General features: G+C 41.3%; 1 protein-coding gene across 1 annotated transcript in view; it reads right to left on the bottom strand.

The window, feature by feature from the left end:
• The window catches only part of LOC135699159 (protein phosphatase PP2A 55 kDa regulatory subunit), a 171,449-nt gene that overhangs the window by 139,427 nt on the left and 12,190 nt on the right, over nucleotides 1-19,832 (bottom strand). Inside the window, exon 2 of the mRNA XM_065219385.1 lies at nucleotides 4,188-4,904. Coding sequence (XP_065075457.1) covers nucleotides 4,188-4,290 — 103 coding nt within the window. The 5' untranslated portion in view covers nucleotides 4,291-4,904. The remainder of the gene's footprint in view (nucleotides 1-4,187; nucleotides 4,905-19,832) is intronic.

Below are 19,832 nucleotides of genomic sequence, written 5' to 3'. Positions count from 1 at the left end.
TACTCTGATCATTTTTGAAATACTTGGAAATTCCCTAATTATAATGAGACTACCGGAATATCTCTAATCAATTTTGAAGGTCTCTAGACTTTCTTGAAGATTACGAAATTTCTTAAGCGCAAAATTTTCTTAAATTTATTGCAACATCAGCATTGAAGTTCTCTGATCTTCCAGATTTTTCTAATTTTTAAAAGTTATCGACACTGCCATTAATAAGAACGGAACTTCCAATAAAATGTTCTCAGTCTCACAATGTGCTTATGTTCATGTAACTTCCCTTACGTTTCTTAAATCTGCATTTATCCCTCGGATCATTGCTGAAGTTTTCGGAAATTGCCTGAGTTTCTCGGAACTCCTTTAAAATTTCAGCGATTTCCTTGACATTTATTGATCTGTCCTGACGTTCTCGGAGCTTCCTAAAGTTCTCTCAATTCTCCTGAAACTAATGGAACTGTTCTGAAAACCTTAAATTTTCCAGAAGTTCTTTGGACTTGTAAAGTATCCATAATATTTATTATGTATCCTTAAGTTCACTGGAGTTCGCTTGACCGAAACTTACTCAAAAATCTGAACTTTTCCGAAGATTCAGAAATTCTTAGAAGTTCCTGTAGCTTGTTTGGATCTGCAATTAAAATCTGGAAGCATCCCTGAAGTTCCGGGAAAGTTGAAAAAACTGGCGGGAGAAGATGGAAGAATCATTCGAGCGATGGCTGAAGAAGCTTCCATGGGATAAGTTTCCGAGAGTGTAATCGGAAGAGCCATAGAAACATTAATCGAAAGAGTATCCATAAGACATTTTTGAAGATGATTTTTTTGTTTTAGAATTTTAAAGGCCTAAAACTTTTTAGTTATTCAAAAAGATATAATTCTTTCATAATAATTTTCTCCAAATTCGAGCGCGGGCAGGCAATAATCATTTTGATTATTTAAAAAAATCGGTATAAATCGGGATAAAACCTCAAAAATCGGTATTCTGAGGAACTTTATCTGTATATCGGTATCTAGTTCGGAAATCGGTATAAATACCGATAAATCTGTATATTTGGCAACGCTGCCACATATGTCGATCCCGTGATACCATGGCTTCTGTCAGATCTATGGTTGTATTTCAAAGAAGTTTCTCCCTTTCTCTTTTGAGTACTGTTTGTACCACCTGGTTGAGTTTTCTATCATTTGTAAATTCAAAAGTTCGAAAACTTCCTTGAGGAACAGGTTGTGATCTAACACTGATCCAAGCCAGCTCGTGCTAATTGATGTGCCATCTCGTTTCCGGATATCCCGGCGCGGCAATGTTTCGGCTTTCAATGTCCATGGCTACTTTTGGGGATTGTAATTCTGTTGCTTTGAAACCAGAGGGTGAGACAGTTTTACTCTGAGTTGCTTTTTTGCAGCGAGTAACCTCAAAATTTAGTCGACGTTCATCGATGTTTTTGTCTGGCTACGCCTTGGCTTACTCCGTTTATCCCTTTCACATATTAGACGTAAGTCTTGTTTGTAAACAAAATAGAATTGTTCGGCTATTGAAACGATGTGAATTTCAGATTTTGTTCAGAAAATGGCTTGAACGATGCTGGAAAAGTGTCTAAAGGGGGTGCATTGGCGTGGATTTTCATCTGCTTCTCTGTGCCGATTGGCTGCTGTTCTTGCTGTTATTGTTTTGGAAGTGCTTTTTGTTCGTATTCCTCCGTTTCAATGTGCGATTTGTTCTCGTAAAATAATCACAGGAATCGTTTTCAGATGTCCACCGAGTGAAATCGTTGTGGAAAATCACTAGCATACATAGGAAATATCTCCCTGTTGGATGAAGATCGAATAACATCCGATTCCCAATTGCAGCTCCGAAGGAAACGCTGCCAACCACTACCCCAGAATGTTCAGCCAGAGCATCAACACAGTCGACACTGCTGAAGTCGAAGAGGAGGAGGACGTTAAAGACACAGCTCCCAATATTTCCGGTGAGTACGATCCTCATCCGGACTTCAAACCCATCATCGATCTACCCGACGAAATCGAAGTGAAAACCGGTGAGGAAGACGAAGAACAAATGTTCTGCGTTCGCTCCAAGCTACTGCGGATGGTGTAAAGAGTGGAAGAAAAGGGTTCTTGGCGATCTAAAGATTCTCAAGAGTAAATCCGATCCAACCAAGTACAGGATCATCGCTATAGACTTTACTGACGAGCAACCGAACAACGAAACATGCTCCGAATATAATGAATAATAGATAATGGATGAAATATTTTCTTTAAAGAAGTTATGTTCAACTTCAACGGAGGCTTCCTTCGACGGCCGCAGCAGAATCTCGGTGGTGTATCGCAGAAAACGGCAGGTTGTTGAGCGATGGGAACGGGATCACTTCGACGAGTATCGGAGGATGGCGGGGTACGTATAATTTGCCGGATCTGGAGTATTTGGGCAGGCGAATCGAGTTCTTCTACCACATCAAGCCGGTTTTTTGTTGTTATTTTGCTTGACAGCAGCTTTTCGGCTTCGCATCTTCATATGTTGCTGTGAGTGATGTGAAAAGTGAGAATGCAAATGACAGTGATTGATTGCTCACTGAGCAATGTGAGTTACTCGAGGTGCCTCAAAAGCAACTCTAAAATTACTAATGATTAGGAGCTGTCTTACCCCTTGGATTTCACCAACGACGATTACGTGAAGCTTTGCTTCAGTTCGCTTCAATGGATGCTCTCAATCGATTGTAATGGGTAGCTCATTTCTGACAAAAATCCACATGGGACTGTTATCAGTGATACGAAATTAGCGAAGTTCCAGTGGATTTCTGCGGAGGAGGTTTAAAAAAAAATTGGCGAACAGTTTCACGGTGGAGGAAAATCAGGAAAAACCATTGTTATGGTCCATGATACAATTTCTAATGATGTTTGACCAAAAAACAAACGACCACGCACAATTAATATCGATCAACGTAATTCAGGCTTATGTATCAAATATTGAAGTGATTGCAAAAAGAAGATACAATATTACATCAATGGATGTAATTTTGTTCGCAGAATCGGTATTTATCGTACAAACGTAATATTACACAACCAGCGCAATGACCTCTGTGCAGCATGGATGTAATATTCAACAACGTTTTTTCCAGTGTGGTTACCTCTTTTGGGCAGTAAATTGTACACGCTATTTTAAAACCACAAAAATTTGGGTAGAATCCACCCAAAGTCGATCGGACTCATGTCGATGCCGTTCATTTGTCAACTTGTCACTCCCAACATAGTTTATCCTAGAGTCGGTGTATAATGAGTCACGCCAAGAGTGAAGCCAAGTCTACCTATTGAACTGTCAAACCGGCTACCTATCGTGCAAAATAAATAAACATTACGATGCTATGAAAGGTCCACGAAAGGTATTGCAATAAAATATAAAATATAATCGAAGAAATGAGCATTAACACGCAATGAGCGTTAAATTGTCATGGGATACGCTCGGTAATGATTAGTAATAAGAATTTCTACTATTTTTTGTTAAGATAATTTGACAAAATCACTGATATAATGATTTACTACAGCCGCAATATTTTTTCTCTCGCTAGAAGTCATTTGAAGTTGTTGTAGAAGTCCTCTGTTGCCAAGTGAAAAGAATGGAAATCTTCCGAAAACTGTGATGCGAGTTCAACTGTTTTTCTCTTGGCGTGACTCATTATACACCGACTCTAGTTTATCCATTTTTGGGAAGGTTCAGTTTTGACCAATCTGAGGGGATTCTACCCTAATTTGGGAAGTTTTGAAATCTCGCGCAACACGAGAAAAGGGCCTATCATTGTTGATCGATTCTCTTCATCGACTTTCTCTTTCGCGAATAACCCGACTGCAAATGAATTTCCCATTGAGTGTATTGTTTCAGGCGCAAGCTAACATCATCTTCTGTCGAACTATGCTGCGAGATTAGCGAGAAACTCGTTTATGTTGCCGTGGTAAACCAAAGAGAAAGTCGATGAAGAGAATCGATCAACGAGGATAGGCCCTTTTCAAATGTTACGCGAGAAATAGCTTGTATATTAGATTTTTGCTAAGGTCAGCATAAATTTATCCTACCCGCACGATCTATTCTACCTCGCCTCGCTAACCAGTCGCACGTTGCGCTGCTTCGCCGGAAAATCAAAATTTCCCACCCATTGCAGCGGTAAGCAAAACAAAATAAATTAGCAATAATCATAAATACAACTTACACTTCATCGAACTCTCCGACACTGTCGACGACGACGATGATGCTGCTGATGATGATGATGATGGTAATGCTCCTGATGACGGTTTGTTTGAACCATAAATCATTAATTATTCACACCGATTTCCGACCATTCGTCTGTTTGTCCTCCCGTCCCTCTCTATCACTGGCAAATGACAAATAAATCTTGACGCTCATCAACAATCATCGCGCGACAACAACAGAAAAACGCGATCGCGCGATCACCGCGACGTGCTAAAATGGAAATTTTGTTGCAGAAGTGCACTGAGTGTGTGTAACTTTTCTAGGTTACGTTGAACGTGAACGACCGCCGTCGTCGTCGGCGACGCCGCCGCCGTCTGTGATCACTGCTGTTGTTGTTGTTGTTGTTGTTGTTGCTATCGATGAGGCCGTTTGTCACAACGACGATGGGACTGGACGTTGATGGCCTTATTTTAGCAATTTCTCCTCGACGAGTGCACCGGCAGCAAATGCGAATGCGGTCGCGGCCGTTGGCGTAGAAGTAATAGCCGTTGTCGTCGTCGTCGTCGTCGTAGTCAATTTCGTGCGGTGAATGCATACGTTGTGATAGGTCTGGAAGCTGCAGCTGTGCACGGTTTGCTACTAAATGGATACGACGAAGGTTACGGCACGACCGAGGGCACGACGACGGGGTGCGTCGTCACTGAATCGGATGCACGTACGACGAGACGGTTTGGTCCTGAAAGCGGAAGTAGAATAGGGGGGAGAATGTCAATGCGGGTCGAGATTTTAATTTCTGTTCTCGGAATTGATAGTTAAGAGGGATTAGGGAAATAACTCGAATATATTACTGATTCAAATAAATCTCGATCATTTGATCAATAGGTTCTGCCGAAAATAATAAACTTGGTTGCTAAAGGAAGTAACAGGCTCTAATGTTGGCCTATGGATCTAAGATTGGGCCAATCGCTAAAATCTGCTACATATTTATCAATTTTATCTAGATGAGCGCGTCATTGGGACGGGACTAAAGGTTATTTTTGGTCGCTATTGAAAATATAGTCGATTGCTGAATTTATGTATGGGCCCAAATTAGGGACACTTGGGTTGACATTACATCCATTTCCTCTATATGGTGAGAATCTCGTGGAATAAACATCGAAGTATCCCACTGAGTGTTGACGTCCTATCAAGGGGAATGACACGTAATCTGCTGAAAGACTACGAGATCGGTAAGACTTCCTGACCGCGAACCGCTACAATCAACACTGATGGCTTGTGCATCCCTCTCTTCTCGAGGAAAAATCAAGTGATCGAGCCCAGTCCAATCATCGATATGTGATCTTCTTGGAATGATCTGATCCGAATAGTAGCTAAACAACAAACGTGCAATTGTTGAAAACATTTCCAGGTGGCAATTATCATGCAAGAAGCTCTTATACTCGTTTCGCACAATGATCCAATGATCACAAATAATTGCAATGGTGGAGATGCTCTAATACGCAAGACGTTCGGTATACTTCAGCCACCTTCAGCTATGAGCAGTTACTGTCAGATGACGAGTCGATCTACCCAAAGAGACGGATTCTGCAGTGGTGCATCACAACAATCTCTCTCCTCGTGCTGCTGTTCTCATTTTTTGACGTAGGACTACGTCTGTGATTTCTATATGGGGGTACACTTTGTGAAAACCAAAAATGGAACATGTAACAAAATTATGAAAGATTTTGAACTTTAATAACTCAGCTGCCCCAGGACCAATTTCAATAATTTTATCACCAGTCGATCAGAAATATTTTTACGCATCTGTTAAACTTAAGACTTTATCATTTTTCAAAATGTCACTATGGGAAATTGCACGAATGTGCATCTGTTGCTATGACAATTGCGCAACTGTTGCTGCGAAAAGCGATTTCCCTAACACAGATTTCAAAGTTGAATTCCATCCAGTCTCACCAAACGGTGTTTATTCAATCACTGCGTGGTGTTCTCCAGTACACAACAAAAGGCTGCCTGCAAGCAGCGAGCTGCAGCCCCCATGAGCATCCATAGAAGGAGAAAGAAGCCGCACTGCTATGAGAAAGACAGCAAGTACTTTTGTCTCTCTCATACCAAATAGTAGGTGAAGGGGGAGAGGTAGCTCATCGGAAGAATTTCCGGTTCGCCTCCTAGCATCGTGCTATAAGGTACCAGGCGATAACCAGGGTAGTTGAATGGAGATAAGTTAAGCATTGGGTACAGAACCAAGTCTCCCCTGGGTGGTGCCAAAAGATGAGGGCAATAGAATCATCAAGTTGCCATAAGGCACGGAATGAGACTATTGCATGGCTGGGTAGTCAAAGTCTTCCATTCGTTAGTCATTTCAGGTGGATTAGAACAGGTTTAGGTGGGCGTTGGCCAGATTTGGATTTTTCAGATGTAATCCTGGATAGGACCCTGTCATTGAACGTCGCGTGAAAGTGGAACTTAATGAAGGCCTAAGTACTTTTTCATAGTTTTTAGTTTTCGGATTTGAAAGATCGTCGGTTACAGTGGCCTGCTTACTGAGCAGAAAAACGCTATCCCAGGTCCTTACATATCAAAGAGATTTATGGTAAAATCGCTTGTGTATCGTGTATTTTGCGAAACTCGTTGTTGTCGTTGGTTCCGGGTTTGAAAACGCAAATTTGAGCAACGGTATTATGTGATATGAGGGCCTCGGTGGCCTTAGAGCAACCGTTTTTGCTTACTGAGCAGAACATCATGAGTCTAATCTCAGGCCCATCCACATTCAAGATTCGTCAATCGTTTAATTTGTTAATATGACTACATGGTAATAACAGCAACTCGGTGATTAAAAAGGTACTCGTCTGCCTAGTGGCAAACGTTTTTGCTTACTGAGCAGAAGACCGTGGGTTTAGTCCCAAGCTCCTTCGCGTTATATGATCGTTAGGACATTAATTCAGCTTATCGTTTACCAAAACGAACCCTGCTGCAAACCCAACCCTCTTATCCAACATCCCAGTGATTCCTCGTGGAAGTGCAGAGGTGTTCTCGGCTTCCATCAAAGCGAGTGTCATGTCAACACAATCCTTCCCATTCCTTTCTTGACCTGTGTTCGGGCGCGGCCGGCGCTGGTATTGCCTAATTTAAGATCACCAGTTTTTACACATTGAGGATGATTGCTAGTTCCAAGCATCGTCTATTGGTTCTCTGTGTAATTACAGCTGATCTGGCAGTAACAGAGTAGCAACCGTGGGCGGTCAATCAAGCTCAAGCTCAAGCTCAAGCTCTCATACCAAATAGTAGGTGAACGAATTAATCTTATTGGGAGGTTGTCTCGCGAACCTGGCACGCATCACAGACACGCATGGTCATTGATCGTTGCGAGAAGTGCTTCCGTGCCCAGCCGAAGCTTCACGAGCAACTCACGGCAGACTTACCAAACGAACGAGTACCTCCAGCTCCGTTTATCATCCAGTACCCGTGTATGTATACAGCAAGCGAACACACATCCAGTGCTTTGTCACCGTGTTCATTCACCTATAGATAGAATATCGGGATGACAGATCTGTCATGGTAAATTAAGAGCTGGTAACTCACTGATTTTTGACGTTGGATAACGTCTTTCGGCAACATACGGGGGTACAAAATTGAAAACAGTCATTTTGGATGCGTTACGAAAAATTAAAAGATTTTGAACGATAATAACTCAACCGTCTCTCGATAGATTTACGAGATAATGGCATCAATCGATTGGAAATATTTCTAGCAATTTGCTGAATGTTTCAAAACTATTGATTTCATTCTGTAAACTATTGAAAAATGGTTAAAAGTAAACCATTGTCTAAAGATGGTGAAAATCGATTGATTTTTTTTATATTCTTATACTTTCTCCAACCAAGACATCAGATGCGAGTATCTGACACCTCTGATATTTTCTGTTCTACTATATAAGCGTCCAACAAGGTCGCCCGTTCCATCATTGTCTATCCGAACGTCGACCCAGCAGCATAGCAGCAGAGCAGCAGTACCAGAGCAGCGGAAGCAGAGCAGCGGCAGCAGAGCCTGGGGGCGAAAGGGCAACTACGCCGAGTGCGTTGGTGCCAGTGCTCCGGTATACTGGGCCGCCGTCATGGAATGCCCAGCTGCTGCAGTTCTCAGTCGGTCGTATTCACCGTCTGCTCCGCAAGGGCAACTACGCCGAGCGCGTTGGAAAAATGGCCCTTTTCAGGCCCACAACATTATCAAGAAAGAGTTTAACGTACGTATGCGAGTATCTGACACCTCTGATATTTTCTGTTTTACTATATAAGCGTCCAACAAGGTCGCCCGTTTCATCATTGTCAACAACATCAGCCCAACGAAACGGCCCTTTTCAGGGCCACCAAACTTTCGCAAAAGAGTTATTAAGGAATATTCCTAAAATATAATATACACAATTAAGTACAACACATAGCAGACGTTATCCAACGCCAACCCTGTGGTCGTATCTAGTATACAACCCTTCCAACTTTTTATATGTGCGCCCCGCTATAAGGAGGTGTAATTTCGGAATGTATACACAATTCAGTTTCCCGTATTTAAAACTAAGGTACGGATAATCTTGTCTAATAAATTTTTCACATACAGTCAACCGTCGCTCGTTGGCCCAAACCCATAGCCCACTTATAGCGAATTCGTTTATTATCGGGGTTAACACCAGTTCCAACCCAGTGCGAAACTGAACTTTTTGTCAGTGTGAACCTCAACCTGAGCTAGGTTTTAAAAACAAAAGAACAAACTGACGTTTGTCAGAAAACAAGCAGACCCAATCTTGATACCCGATCCAGGTTGGAACTGAATAATAACCGAATTCGCTATTAGTGAAAGGCTTTCGTTAGTTGAGCTGAGCTCACAAGCTGAAAATTGGTTGAGGGATGCACCGATTGATAACTATCATCACAATGCTTGAGCAACTATTGTAACCCTCGTCTAGGGTAACAATTAATAACCCACCCTTTAACGTGTTTGCCATGAGCGTGTGCCTTGTCTGTTATGATTTGTTTTTGTTTTGGTCACACGCTCGACAACATACTCACCACTGCTGTATTTGTAAATATATTTGTTTTTAGGATTAGAATTTAGTGTAAAAATTATCGATTTAAATTGTCTCGCGTTTAGAATAAAATTAGGTCCCGTTTCTCCTCCCGGTGCAAAAGAAGGCGAAAAACATAAGCAGCATGACAGTCGAGCGCGGTTGCAGGAGGGCGATGGCGGTTTTGTTTTTGTTTTGTGACGTTGTGAAAGAACCAGAGGAGAAGTATCCGAGTCACGGTGGAGTGAACGTGTGTTTTGGATTCGGAGACAAATTACCCCGTTTCAGGCCGAAATCGTTCTACTCCAGCTGGGAAATCGATTCTCAGCCGTGCCGCGAGTGCCAGTATGACAACTTTTGTGTACCGCGAGTGAAAGCCGGCCCCGTGGCTGCGGTATGCGGAAAAAGGAACACTGTTCTGGTAGTGTGTGTGTGTGTGTGTACAATCTAACCCCCACTGTCCGGCAGTGTTATTATGGAAGAAAACTGCTTTTTATTACCCTTAAATTAAAGCAGGTTTAGTCCGGGAGTTAGAAGGTGTTAGCTCTATTGCAGCTCCAGTGACCCATTTCAGAATGCCTGGTAATTCACGACCACTCCGAGGTCACTTTTACTTACAATAAGCCCCGCATGTTCACTCTACCTTTATCAAATGGATAATGGTATCATAAACATACTTCCAGATTCAAAAAATATTATTTCCAAATCTGGCACGTATATAGTTTTGAAATTTGTTCAACTGTATTAAATCGATTTGAATGGACATTTCGTATCAATTTTGTTTCGAATACCTCTTGATTCATCTGCTGGCAGCACTTACTGGCCCTTACCGGCGACCAACTCATCTGCCCGCAAATGCAACAACGCCTAAATCTAAAAGCTCTCCGAACGTCCCCTCGAAAAAGCAATCGAGATATGTATAAGAACAATCTTCAACTGGAACGTACTCACCAAATCAATAAATCCGGGAGAAAATTCCCGATGCTTATTTTTCTCTCGCAAACCCGTCGTCGTCGAACGGCAAAAAAAGGAAACTCGGTGAGCAATTTTGTGACACGGAATTTTCACTGAACATAAACCGCGAATTCACGAATTTCACCACACCCAACTGCGAAACACGTTCAAAAGCACTTTTGGTACAATTTCGATGAATTTCTTTCGAAAACACAACAAAAAAAAAAGTTACAAGCGAGCCAACATCAACACCGATTGTGCCGAGCTCTTTCACGCACCTTGCAGCGCGCAAATAAACTGAAATTAAAAATTATCACTCGCGATGCCACTAATTTCTGGTCCGGGAGAAAATCAAACAACGCAGATCGCGAAATCTCTTCTGATGCTTGCAAACATGTTGAATCACGTTTTCTTTCTCTATTCTAAAACTTCCCGAAAGCGAGAAAACTACCAATCACACACGTATAATCGTTCGGGAGGCAGAGCGCCAACGATAATCTGGCAATTGCAGCCGAAAACTATGAGAGCGAACGCACGCACAAAACAGAGAACAAACTTAAAACACAACCGTATCCAAAGGCGTTCGAAACTGCACCCGCACTTTAGATGAATCATCCTGTCGCAAAAAAGCCATGCAGGAGACGGATTCTTCATCGCCTTTAACTGGTTTAGCGCATTGGTCACAGGCGGAATTCATGCTGACTCAGTTTCCAAAAGTGATTTAGAAACAGCGGTGGAGATGCTCTAATACGCAAAAAGGAATTGGATTCTCAAGATCGCGCAATGCTACACAGTATACACTACAATATGTCTGATTGGATAACTTTTTCACTGTTTTCACAACACAAAATATGCTCTAATTAGACGATTATCGCAACGAACTGCACTTTCTACTAACAACCAGTACAATATTACAGGTATACCGACCGGAAAAAACAAATAACGATAGCCCGTGTGATAAAAAATCGACAAATTTAGCAGCGCACAATCACGACGATGTGAATAACAACAACTGTCAAATGTTCGTCCATCCAGGTTCATATTTATGTCATGATCCCAAATTCATTCTGATATCACAGTTCCAAATGTTTTCGAAATAACCGCGGAGCTCTAGGATCAGTTTCATGGATTGACCACTTATACGGATGTTCAGGATCTTCCAGAGGATGGTCCCATGGCCATCCAGGTCCATATCACAGTTCCAAGAGTTTAAACAAAAAACCGCCGAGCTCTAGGATCAGTTTCATTGATTGATAATTGACCGATATTCCGGAGGACGGTCCCTTGGCCATCTGGGTCCATGTTGATGTAACTATCCTAAATTCTATCTTATATCATAGTTACAAGTGTTTTCGAAAAAACCACGGAGCTCTAAAATCAGTATCATGGATTGATCACTCTTACGGATCTTTCGGAGGACGATCCCATGGTGTAACGACTCTTTTCACTTTTAATTTCACTTTTAATACCACAAATGCCACAATTTTTGAAATTCATCAAGAAATGGCTAAGCTATGCCATTGCAAACTTGCCGTTACACGCTTCTCGGAGGCTTCGTATTCGGAGTGTTAAATAAGTTTGAGATTCTCTCTGCGAGGCCCTAAAAATGTATTTATAAGGCATGAAATTCATCCCTAGATTTTCTTCGGACCTGTCTTCCATAATTCTATTTTAAAAACGCTTGAATTCTCTTTAGAATTCCCAAGCAATTCAACTCAGAATTGTCTTAAAATGTTGTTCAGAATTATCTTGGAAATGCTGCTCCAAATTCTTCTGATATTTTGTTAAGACATTTTCTTAAAATTCTCCAGAAATTCGTTTCGCGATGCCCTTGGAGTTTCCTTAAAATTATTCGCAGACTGGAGGCGATCCCGGCGTAGTGGTTAGAATCCATACCTCTCACGCCAAAGGCACGAGTTCAAATCTCACCCCCGGACAAGTCACGAATGACTCAAGAGTGTTAAAGCGACTATATATATAAAAAAAATTCTCAGACTTCCTTTCGAATTGTACCCTCAAAATTCGAATCACTTGTTTTTTCACGGATCCTAGGATCCTCTTTACAATCAATTTGGAATTTTCCACAGCACTACTTAAAAATCCTACTCTGAACTTATGCAAGTGACTTGGAGTTTAAGTCTTAAATCTCTAAAGTGTCACCCACATTAGATCCGTTGGAGGCTGTTCATAAACTACGTAGACAGTTTAGGGGAGGTGGTGTTCTCAATTTTCCACGGCACATACAAATTTTAAAATTTGTGTATGGACAATTGTCTACGCAGGGGGAGAGGGGGTCAATAATCTTTTAAAAAAATTGTCTACGTAGTTAATGAACAGTCCCTTGACGTTGCGGTGACGTACATTTGACAGTTTGACAATCGATTTGGCTGTCACTTTTCCGCAATGCGTCCGATCCGAATCTTATGTGGATGGCCCTTTTCCGAAACTTTCTTTAATTTTCCCTGACATTCATTTTAAAATCTTCTCGAAATTGCTTCGAAAAAAATATATAAATAAATCTAGTCCAGGGCTGGCAAATGCCATTTTCCATGAAGGATCTCACACGATAATTACAGATACTACAGTCACTATCATTGGATGAGAAAACGATGATAAAGATTTTGCGTTGCTTTGCGTTTGTAACGGAGTAATCCGTAGATTGAATACTGGCAACTGTTTTGCGTCTACTTTAACGACGCCCCTCATAGATGCTACGGAGTTGTATAGTCAGGTAGAAGATGTGTCAGGATGCGCTTAAGCAGGCGATGTGACAATAGTACACACTACCAAAAAGTCATGTAAATTTCCGTGCCCTGAGACCGACACATGCAAGCGGCCCAAATGACATAAGAATCAGTTGAAAGAAACGAGAAAATAAATTCAATCAATCGTACTTTTCGTCGAGTTGCGTATGTTTCGGTTTGAGAACACTTAATTTTACATGACTAGTTTGTTTGCGTTCCATAATTTACTTCAAGAATGGATTACGTCTCTTGTAAAAATAGTTATTTTGAAGTGTGTAATTATTTTATTTTGGAGGAGCCAGGGAGTAAACCCACGATCTTCTACTCAGTAAGCAAAATCGAGAGCCACCAGCTAGAGAAGCTAGCCGAGCTTCTCAATTAAAATTTTGAGACCTTGGTAAAGTTTTTAAGAATACTGATTGAAATATAATATTTGTTTACATTAAAAGGAAGAGTCTCACCCGAATAAAAGATAGTACGGATTCGTGGTACCTAATGAAGTTTAAATGGGTAAAAGTAGAGAAAAAGAACAATCAAACCAAATCAGTCCAAGTGATAACTTCACTTTTTGAATCTAAACTAACAAATTGACAGCTCGCTCCCAAACAAAGTCCCATCGAGGGGCGCTAAGATAGCCCTTATTTAAAATAATTCCAGTGCACCAAAATTGGTTAATCTTTAATACAGATTACGAATATGCAATATGCAAAAACATCCCCAGTGTGTGGAACACTGTTCTGGTAGTGCAGTGAAAAGAGTGTCGGATCGCCATATTGGGGAGCCGAGCTATTCGTTTCCTGGCTAACCGTTAAGGATCCATCTGACACTTGCCGGCCTGACTGCGGTGGCTCCGCCAATAGAGCCAGTCTCGCCCCCGCAGTTAATCGTCAAGCAGGACGAAGCAGGCGATACCAGAGGTGAGTTCGCCTGGGCAGAAACACTGCGGTGTCTGCCGGGGTTGCCTACGGCGAGTAGGCAATCCGGTGATTCGTCACCAACGTTACCGGGGGGGTTCCAATAGACCCGCTTATCCCCTCCCCCCCCGCTAAGTGTCAAGGACAGCTGCTAAGCAGCCAAAAAAGCAAACCGCTAAGCACAGTCCGTGCTTTGTAGCAGCAGAACCGCCGCCAGACCGTCATCGAAGGGCCCCACCGAACAGCAGCAGCAACAGCGCGGAGGAGGACACAGATAAGTGGATAATAGACGTTTAAAATTGATTTCTTCTTGTTGTTTTGTTGTTTCACCCAAATCCGAATGACTTTGGGGGAAGTACCCTTTCTCGAGACCACCCCGCCGGGGTAAAATCGGGCCAGCTATAGCCACAACTTCTTCTTCTTCTTTTTTGCATTTCAAGCTTATTGCGTATGGCATTATTAGCTTATTGCGTGCTCTCAACTTAGTGTTCTAGATGCACTTCCACAGTTGAGAGCTTTCGATGCCTGTACCATTTTTGCATTAGTATAATTGTGTGGCAGTTACAATCATATTCTATGCCCAGGGAAGTCGAGAAATTTTCCAACCCGAAAAATTCCTAGATCGGACCGGGAATCGAACCCAGCCACCTTCAGCATGGTCTTGCTTTGTAGCTGCGCCTTTACCGACTGAGCTAAGGGAGGCCCCACAACTTACACTATCCAAATTGTTCATTAATGAGCCCCTCTAAAAAGAATCGGCACTGTCAGAAATGACGTTTGACTCCGATTTAGATGGGCTACAGCCCAACTAACGGGAGCTCAGCTAAAACTTAGCCCAACGAGCGAAATTCGACTGTATATGCATTTCAGTTTAACGATAAATCAAAAATTCTTTCTTTGGACTTAGCCGTCGACGATTCTTTCTTTGGACTTAGCCGTCTTCAGGGGATATAAAGTTGACCCGTCTTTCGGTAAGTACAACAATCTTTACTAAGTTAAACTAAAGCTAGTCCAGATAAAGATTCCAACCCCTGGATTGAAACGTTGACGATGATAAAACTGTAATCTACAATTTTGTTTGAAACTTAAAAATCGAAACAAAATGACTAGTTCTTCGAGATCTTTAAACTTCTCCGCAAATCAAACTTTTCTGAAGTTTCAATGCTTACTCGAAGTAACTTGAACTGCTTTAGAAAGCTGTGAATCTCCTAAAGATCCCGCAACTTTCCTGAAGTTTTAGGTACTTCTTTGAAGCTCATTGAACTTCCTTTGAAATCTCTAAACATACATGCAGTTCCTTACATTTTCCAGAAGTTCTCGGAACTTCACTTACATTCCAAGAATATTTCAGATATTCATGGAACATCCGCAGAACTTGTACATTTTTGGATCATTCCTGAAATTCATGGAATGTTTCATAAATCTTGGAACTTCTTGAAAGTTACTGTAATTAACTGATGGGAAAGTGGCGCCGGTGGTATAAAGCTGCTTAAAATTATCTAAACTTTTCCGAAGTTCTGTGGACTTTCCTGAAAATCTCAGAACATTGCTGAAGTTCCGTAAATTCCCTGAATTTCTTCGAACTTCTGTTAAGTTCTTGCAATTTTCTTGAAGTTAAATGAACTGCCCTGATTATCCCTCGAAACTACCCTGAAGTACTCAAGATTCTCCGGAAGTTCGTGGTACTGCCCAGAAATTGATGGAACTATATTAAACATCTTTAAACTACCCTGAAAAACTCTGGACATCTGTAAAGTTCCCAAAACATTTTCCGATGACTTCCATGAAATTCCTGCAAATTATTAAGATATTTAAGTTTCAACAATTTTCCTAACGTTCTCTGGAGTTGTGTGAAGTTCCTGAAGTATTTTGTATATCCCTCAATTTCCTAGAGCAGTTGCTCTAAAATTAATAAAACTTCCTGTGAGATCTCTATGCTTCCCCACGTTTTCTGCTGTGTCATGAATTTATCGGAATTTCTGTGATATTTCGGACATTTTTCATAAGTTCTCTAAACTTTCCTGATGTTCTCAACTTTTAAAACTTCATGCAGGTTCTCGTTATTTTTTTAATTTAATGTAACTGCCCTAAGGTATTTAAAATTGACCTGAAGTTGTCGGAACTTCTCTGAATTCCCCACAATTTTACTAATTATGGACCTACACTGAATTCGAAACTGGTTACTTCCCGAAGCTACGTAACTTCCCTTAGGATCTTAAACAAAACTGAAGTTTTGGCAACTTTAGCAAAGTGAAGCTCATTGATCTTCACTGAAGTTCTAGAAGTTTTTCGGAAATCTAACCTGAAACCTATCGGAGCTTACCATAACAGCTCTTTAAGCTTCCATGATGTTCTGAACGTTCTTGATGGTATCGGAGCTACCTTAAACTTTTCGGAACTTCCTTTAAATTCTTGGAATATCCATAAACTTCTCAAAAGTTCTAAAAACTTCTTGTAATTTCCTGCAATTGAACGTTAATCGAAATTAAATTTTTCAAATTGTCTATACATTCTGACACTCATGGAACTCGTAACATCGTTTAAGTTTTCTGGACTGTATAGCCGCTCTGTTACAAAGGCTCAATACAATATTTTAAATTTGCCCCATGTGATCGAGCATTCAAGTAACTCTGTATAACACTTGCGGTGAAACCCACTGGGCAGACGATACGGCCATGCTAAACGGTCAATTGCTGAATAAGGCACGGAGTCACGGGTGATGAGCTGAAGGGTTCTGCGATGTTTAAGGATCGGCCATCGTTCGTTCGTTTCAAGCGAGCGTATAAACCAGAAGTGTCTGTTGAGTATAATTTTAACCGAATACCAAGTGCGAGTAATGAATCAAGGTTAAGGGTAAATCACCAATTCCGCCGATTCAGGACCTTTTCTTCAATCAAATCGCTATCTGGTTGGCAAGTCAAGGACCACCATTGCACGCTACGGTCTAGGTGTCATTTTAGTTGCCTTGACCTAAACGTAAAGGAAATCGTTCTAGGTCTGAAGGCCTAGAGGTAAAGGAGAATTTCCCTTCCCGGTTTGCCAGAGGGTGGCCTTGCCGTCGTCGACCGGCTTTGTCAGTAGGAAGCGCCTGTGCATCGGAACCATCTCTAAAAACCGCTATACCGGCTAAAAACCAACCCCCATCGCACTAAAGCCGACGTACGGTAGACGCGCTTGTCCGACCGGTATCTCGCTGTAGTCATCGGTAGACTAGTCAGTGGTACCAACTGGTGGAAACTAACGATTTTAAATTGGCTCACTACTTGACTAGCCTTTTGGTCCCAAGCAAATCGATTAACGACCTCATTCTAATTAAAATTCTAGCACTACACTATGTTTGTTTTGATTCGCTATGAAATTTTGACAGACAAAATGAGGGGTTCGTGGATTTTACAATGTTTCGAGGGGTGCATCGATTAGCTTGGGACCGAAGATGGTAACAGAGCTGAGCCAAAAAGTTGAGCACGTTTCTTCGGGACCTACTAGCAACAATCAATACGAAACTAACGATTTTAAATTGGCTCACCACTTTAGTAGCCTAATGGTCCCAAGCAAACGATTAACGTACCCTATTCTAGTTGAAATTCTATTACTACACTATGTTTGTTTTGATTCGCTATGAAAGTTTGACAGATAACATCAGGGGTGTGTGGATTCATGCAGAACATGCAGGGGTGAGTGAAATAGCTTGGGACTGCTTGGGACCGTTGTTCTGGTACTGAGTGAGCCAAAAATAATAATAATTTTCTTCGGGACCCAGTGGTCTTAGAGTTACCTCTATGCTACTAGTCTTAGAGTTACTTCTGTCACTTCGTTTGTGCTCATATGTCGCCTGCCACCAATGAGTGGATTGCCGAGGTGAAGCAATCGGTTAAGTTGTATGAGTAAGACCAATGCATGATACCAGCAAATAATGACATCACTAATAGCGTTTTTTTGATGTAGGAATACGTCTTTCGACAACATATTGGGGGTGCAATTTCAAAAAACCAAAATCGACCGCGTTACGAAAAGGGGTCAGGTTTTGACCACTTATAACTCTGTCAATACCGGATGGATTTTAATTCTAAACTAGCCAATCGATTGGTAATTTTTCTACGAAGCTGCTAAAACTAATACTTTATCAATTTTTAATAGGTCACTATTTCCCTGGTTTCCCTAACATAGTCGCCAAATATTGATACCGAGCACGTAAATCTACGTATATAAAAAAACACACGGGAAGGAGAGTAAATCTGAGTAGCTACGCAGTAAAATAGCAGATTTTCCGAGATATAAAGAGCATTTCATCGTTTTAATAAAAATACGTTCCCATAGCTGCCATTCAGAAGCCACGCAGCTGATGATTCGATAATCGGTTTCTTCGGAACACAGTGCCGGACGTCATTCCCATAAATAAGAAAAAGGGCGATTCACCCAATGATTTATATATTGACTTGTTCGTTTGCACAACACCTCCGTTCTAAGTAGAAGTCCCTACATACATATCCACTCATTTATTTAATCTAGAGCGTAAGTGCTACTAAACGAGCCGGCGTTACTCGTTCACGACCCTTATAAAAAAGCCCTCCTGTGATCGCATGTCTTTCCGAATACACAGATTTAGGTTGACATTCATGAGAGCATAGAAAAAAAAATTATCGGGTTCTCACACTTGATGTTTCTTATCAACTTTTATTTATATCCTAAGTTCATTTCCGCGAAAATCGAGCACATCAGTTGAACTTCAACTGGCAAAGCACGTGTCGTCTATCCAAATATGCAGGCAAGCGTCAATCGCAGCAATCTATTTTCCAAGCGCACCCTTCAACCCACAGAGGGGGTGAAGGTAACTTTGTTTGTAAACACACAATTTACCCGGCACTGACTATGAAAATAATTGATTTCCAGCTTGATTCGGTTGTTGATGCTTGTTTACTCGATCAAATCAAGTTGCGAGGTGCCGAGAAAAATTTAACCGATGCGATCAATCAACAACAATCTACCAGTACCCAAACAGTAGGCAGTGCGTCATCGTTATCATTGTTGGGAAGTTCAAAATTAAAGCCGGAACGAGAAACGTTTGACAATCTTTTCGGCGACGCATTCACCTCCCCCACCCACCATTTACGACGTTTGAGGTTATCTTGATAATTAATCTCCTATTTTGTGCGCTCTCGAAGGTGTGAAACGTACCTCTATATAGTGAGCTGTGGAATTATCTAGAACTATCTGTTTTAAAGTGAGTAGAGTCACTCATTAGCACGCTCCGTTCGCAGGCCTGACGCAGACAAGGGGGAGCAGATTGCACCAGTTAGGTCTGCCACTCTCTTGTTGATGCGAGTAGCAGAGGTATCTTTTTCCATAACAGACTGATCATCATGATCATGCTGTTGTCTCAAAGTGGTTCAATCCGGTGAGCTGCGTGCTGAAGCGTTAATTATAATCATGTCTCGTTATGCAATGAATGCCGTCGGAACTTAACCTTAGCAGTTGCCATTAGCGAACGCGGTTGCTACGATTGAAGGCAGTTTATTAGATTAGTAATAAATAATTTAAAATGTCTGTCTGATCAAACACTCTCACATGTACAGTGGGGCTGACGTCAATGGAGAATATTTCAGTTCGTTGTAGGATATGAAAATGTGATTAGCACACCTGTGCTAACGTTTCCATAACCACCCATTCGAGTGTTGGCAGAAATGTAATGTTCACCTCTAATATGCAAAATGTTTATTAGTTTTTCAAGTTATCAAGACAATAATTTCCTATCAATATTTAGAATATGGGAAAGCAGGTGGCAAAATTTTGTTTTTTTATGGTGGTTGGAAAGAAAACGTGTTAGTCAAGTAGTGAACCAATTCAAAATCTTTAGTTTCGTATTGATTGTTGGTAGCACCAAGTTTCTTTAACTGAGTGAAAAGTTATTAATAAAAGAGCAATTGTGCTTGTATGCCTTTTTCACATGTTGCTCGAGAACGTTATGGTGAACTCAAATCGGTGTACGCGGCCACTAAGAA

This window comes from Ochlerotatus camptorhynchus, unplaced genomic scaffold, assembly GCF_037179485.1.
Source record: "Ochlerotatus camptorhynchus isolate MF236.1 unplaced genomic scaffold, CSIRO-AGI_Acam_v1.1 ptg000103l, whole genome shotgun sequence".
Lineage (NCBI taxonomy): Eukaryota > Metazoa > Arthropoda > Insecta > Diptera > Culicidae > Ochlerotatus > Ochlerotatus camptorhynchus.
Note: the sequence above shows the minus strand (reverse complement) of the source record. Positions and strands in the feature narration are given on the sequence as shown.